Here is a 5,000-nt window from a genome sequence, read left to right as displayed (position 1 = left end):
GAATGCGTTTACTGTGTTCATGGACTGAGGATGGGACGAGGATTCGGTATTCGGCCGAACCCCAACAACCTGGATTGGGTGCATCCCTAAAATGTAGCTAGCGTCACTGTGTCCACGTTCGGACACTTATTGGCTAACGTTCTATCAAAATATCTGTTCAAATACAAATATAAATGATCTATTAATGTTTTAAGTTAATTTAATGGTGTAAAACTAAAGTGTAACTTCTTACCTTTCTAACAGTTTTAACTGTTTACGTTAGCTTGTACTTTACTTTACGGCTAAAGTACGCTATCACCGGTGAATTATCCGTACGCTACCCTCGGCCATAACCGGACACCCCTATATCTCCTCGCTGTAAACACTGGCCGTTGCTGGTTTTTCGGGGGTATTAAGTCCCATCAATGCTGTCAAAACTACCGGATCGTACTTCCGTCCTTCACAATAAAATGACATGCTTCAACAACTCTGAACTATAAAATAAGAGCTCCTTAATTTCCAGTACAGTAAAAATAGAAACTTTTTACAGGAAAAGATCGTCGCCCGAGCGTTCGTACTTCTTTTCCTCATCAAAGTAACTTTCATATACTAATTAGACATCTAAATGTCCACGTACATATAGGAATATTCATACGTAGATTGTTAGATGGGTATAGATCAATTCTGCTAAATTTTTTTGTGATGATCGGAAACGTAAAGTACCGCGAAAAGCCCGGAAAGCGCGTCAAGTCGGAAGTGTCCGAATATGGCCAATAGCAACGAGTGCTGTCCCAACGTGGACACGGTGACGCTACGTCGTTAGGTTCCCCCGCCGTAAACGGTTAACGGTAAGATATAAATATAGCGTCTGATGTTTGTGATGCAGTGGGTCTCTTGCTGCTTCTTCCTGAATCGAAAGAGGAAATGACAGAAAGCTGGTCAGTCTTACCGATCTTGGCGAAAGCTTCTCTTAGTTCCTCCTGCTCCTCCGGGGAGATCGGCGCTGGGGCGGCCATGTCGGGAACCTGAAACTGAACAACATCCGTCAGAACCAGAACGTGGAGGCGCCGAGCGAAAAGGGGGAAGTTGGTAACAGTTCTCACTTCTGCAAGCCGACTTCCTGCCTCGGCTGGTCTTCCTGCCTGACGCAGAAGTGTTTCTCTCTTTTGTAACGGAGTACATTTACTCAGGAAGTGTACTTATATATTCTGATTCAGATACCTGTACTATGCTTTTGGGGTTCCCACTAGAACATGTTTACATGCTTTAATGTTAAAAAAAAACATGTCTGAATATTCCTGGGAGACGTTCACGCAGTACGTGTGTGTGTGTGTGTGTGTGTGTTTGTGTGTGTGTGTGTGTGTGTGTGTGTGTCTGATAGCCTAGATAGATAGACAGGTAGGTAGGTAGACAGGTAGATAGGTAGGTACATAGGTAGGTAGATGGATGGATGGATAGATAGATGGATAGATAGATAGATAGATAGAGAGACAGATAGACAGGTAGATAGACAGATAGACAGGTAGATAGATAGGTAGGTAGGTAGGCAGGCAGGCAGACAGACAGACAGACAGACAGACAGACAGACGGGTAGACAGACAGACAGACAGGTACTTTAATGATCCCCAAGGGGAAATTCAAGGTCCCAGTAGCTTACAGACATCACACACAACACACACACACACACACACACACACACACACACACACACACACACACACACACACACCATGAACACAGGGTTTCCCGCAGCACTTTGCAGTTAAGGCGGGATGCGTGTGTTGTTAAGGCGGTCTTCAAAAAAAAAAAATCCTGCGTTACTCGGCCCTGTTTGAGTGGCTGTAATGTACGGTCGCATCAACACAGTCTGTAGGAAACAAGGTAACGGCGAGTTGTAAAGATACCACCAATCACAACAGGAAAGAGCATTTGCTGGCGGTGAGTGTAACTGTCGTTTATTCACATTTAAAAAAGGGATGAATCGCCATTTCACCGTCACGTGTGCGTCGGAGTTTGTCTGCTGGGGCATGCCCGGGCAGAGACGGGGTGATTACCGGAGCGTTGGCATACGGCAGGCAGAGAGCATTTATATATGTTTCTCTGTCCTGTTCTTCACATCAGTGAGGCCTTCTTCTCTTGTTTCAACGAAGTGAATACATGACGAAGTGACTGGAAATATCCGTCACCTCTCACGGTGGATTCTCAACGTCCCGGCTGCTGTTGCCCGGTCTTTGAGACACAGCCGTTGTCCGTTTTTTTAATCACTACACGCGGTTCACAACACACGGTTAGTTAGCGTAGTTACACACAGTGAAATGATGTATCCTGTTATTATTTCACGCATACTATCTGCTGGAGTGAGTGAAGCTATGGGCTGAGCTCTGTTATCTCACAGCTGGTTATTTATTAATTATATACTATTATTTAAATGTAATATTAAGTGTAGTGTGTAGCATTAAATATGGGAATTATACGGGAATAAAGTAGACAGTAGGATAGACACAAATCAACAGTCACTATTAAAGGGTTACAGTGAATTGGGAAGGTGTGTAGAAACGTGCTTAGATTTCGACTTTACGCCCGCTACTGACTAGGCGTAAGAGTTGCGCCCGGTCTAAAGGCGCTGACACACCGAGCCGATAATCGGCCGTTGGACAGTCTGGCGAGGTCGGTGACTCGAGTCTCTTCGGTGTGCTCCGTGCCGTCGTCCGTCAGAGGAGCCGTCGGCCTTCATTTTGGCTGATTTGACATGTATAATCAGCGAGGCGGGCACTGCCGGCAGTCGGGCTCAATGAGCCATCTGATTGGTGGAGAGCTAACCAGGAAACGGGGAGCGGGATGAGCGTGACCAAGGGGGTAAGCTTCGCTTCAGAGCTCGAATCTCCTATGGCGCCATTCTGATGCTACCAAGCCATCAGCTCCCGTTAGCATCCCATTGACTGCCATTCATTTTGGCGCCACTTTGACAGAGAATAACTTTACATCTGAAGAGTTTAAAGACTCTATTTGTCCGTTGTTTATTTCTAAAGAAACACGACAATGTATAAAAGGCTCCATTACCTTGTACCTCACGTTATGGCTCCGTAGCAGACGTTTTTATAAAAATAGGCTAACGATTGGGTCATAACCACGAGACTTACTGTCTCATAGTAGAGGAATTACCGTATAGTACAGGAGTAGCTCTCAGGCAGTTTGGACTTCCATTAGCTGTTTAAGTTTAATTACTAATGTTAACTATCATTTTAGTGATCAATAATTAGCCTGTGTCTATGTTATCTCCTTACATATACCTACGCTCTCCGTCTCTGCTAGATTGGGAATGATTGAGATTTCTCTTGGCACAGCTACCAGAAGACTTCCAACTTTCAGACAGGTTGCTCACGTCACATCTACGTCTTCAAGCTCAGTTGGAGGCTGCTCAGTAACGCTCAGCCATCACCGGGAAAGATCTTCTAACATCCTTCACTGGTCTCCGTCCAGAGACACGGGACCTGGTGGTCCAGTTTATATACAGTCTATGAGCGTGACTAGAGTCTCTCAAAATCTGACGAAAATCTTTTAAACTGACCTTTTGTTGATCTGAAATGAAGACAGATTCAGCAACTGCACGGCCTATTTCTCTCTTAAAATGTTTTCAGAAACACGTTTCGGTGAACTATTTTAGGACAATATGAGATTGTATTCTGAACAAGCCGCCATGACAGACTGCGTTCGTCCAATCAGCTGCCGGTTTTCATTTTTGGGCGACAATCCAGATTAGCGCCGCCTGCTGTTATGGAGACGTATTCCGTCTCGTCTCTTCGGTGTTCTGAGGAACTTTTAGACCAACTCGGGGAGACTGATCAGTCACACTGGCTTTACTGCCGACGGTCGGCCGTCTGGTCGTGTGTGTGACGGCCGTCTGGTCGTGTGTGTGACGGCCGTCTGGTCGGTGTGTGACGGCCGTCTGGTCGGTGTGTGACGGCCGTCTGGTCGTGTGTGTGACGGCCGTCTGGTCGGTGTGTGACGGCCGTCTGGTCGTGTGTGTGACGGCCGTCTGGTCGGTGTGTGACGGCCGTCTGGTCGGTGTGTGACGGCCGTCTGGTTGGTGTGTCTGCAGCTTTAGCGAGAAGAGGGCTTAAGCCCTGTTGGTGCAAACCGGCTCCAGGCTCTATGCTAAGCTAAGCTAACTGGCTGCTGGCTCATATCTTGAATCAACCTTTTGATCTTAACTCTCCACAAGAAAGCAAACAAGCTCCCAAAATGTCAAACTATTCCTTTACAAGATCCTGCAGGAGAACGTACGGTAAAAGGAGGACCCTTTCTTAGGTTTAAGAGATTGGTTATAACTTCCACGCTGGTACATTTTGAGTTTTAATTTAAGAGTGGAGCCATAATTATGTCCGTGTTAACGTCACGTTAGTGTCTGAAGAAAGCTGAAAGCTGCAGATGAGGAAGAGGGAAACAATTCTGAGAAGTAGGTGATCACGACACATTTTATTTCAGTCCGTGTTGGCTCACTCAGTGTGTGTGTGTATGTGTCAGCACGTGTGTGTGTGTGTGTGTGTGTGTGTGTGTGTGTGTGTGTGTGTGTGTGTATGTGTGTGTGTCAGCACGTGTGTGTGTGTGTGTGTGTGTGTATGTGTGTGTCAGCACGTGTGTGTGTGTGTGTGTGTGTGTGTGTTTGTGTGTGTGTGTGTGTAAGCACATGTGTGTGTGTGTGTGTGTGTGTGTCAGTATGAGTGTCATTACGTGTGTGTGTGTGTGTGTGTGTGTGTCAGCACGTGTGTGTGTGTGTGTTTGTGTGTGTGTGTGTGTGTGTAAGCACATGTGTGTGTGTGTGTGTGTGTGTGTGTGTGTGTGTGTGTGCGTGTCTTTGTGTGTGTGTGTGTGTGTGTGTGTGTGTGTCTCTGTGTGTGTGTGTGTGTGTGTGTGTGTGTGTGTGTGTGTCTCATTGTGTGTGTGTGTGTGTGTGTGTGTGTGTGTGTGTGTGTGTGTCTCATTGTGTGTGTGTGCGTGTGTGTGGGTGTGTGTGTGTGTGT

General features: G+C 46.3%; 2 protein-coding genes across 4 annotated transcripts in view; both read right to left on the bottom strand.

Moving 5' to 3' along the window:
* The window catches only part of LOC116046602 (galactose-specific lectin nattectin-like), a 253,084-nt gene that overhangs the window by 103,633 nt on the left and 144,451 nt on the right, over positions 1-5,000 (bottom strand). The gene's annotated exons all lie outside the window — the stretch shown is intronic.
* Positions 1-5,000, bottom strand: part of lcp1 (lymphocyte cytosolic protein 1 (L-plastin)) — a 34,435-nt gene that overhangs the window by 21,971 nt on the left and 7,464 nt on the right. For 2 of the 3 annotated variants that reach the window (XM_031294979.2, XM_031294980.2), the window contains exon 2: positions 929-1,010. In XM_031294979.2, coding sequence (XP_031150839.1) covers positions 929-995 — 67 coding nt within the window. In that variant the 5' untranslated portion in view covers positions 996-1,010. Of the gene's footprint in view, positions 1-928; positions 1,015-5,000 lie in introns of all 3 variants that reach the window. The other variant, XM_036004114.1, reaches the window with a different exon arrangement.

Source organism: Sander lucioperca, chromosome 8 (genome assembly GCF_008315115.2).
Source record: "Sander lucioperca isolate FBNREF2018 chromosome 8, SLUC_FBN_1.2, whole genome shotgun sequence".
Classification (NCBI taxonomy): domain Eukaryota; kingdom Metazoa; phylum Chordata; class Actinopteri; order Perciformes; family Percidae; genus Sander; species Sander lucioperca.
The sequence above is the reverse complement of the archived record's forward strand: the minus strand, read 5'-3'. Positions and strand labels throughout refer to the sequence as shown.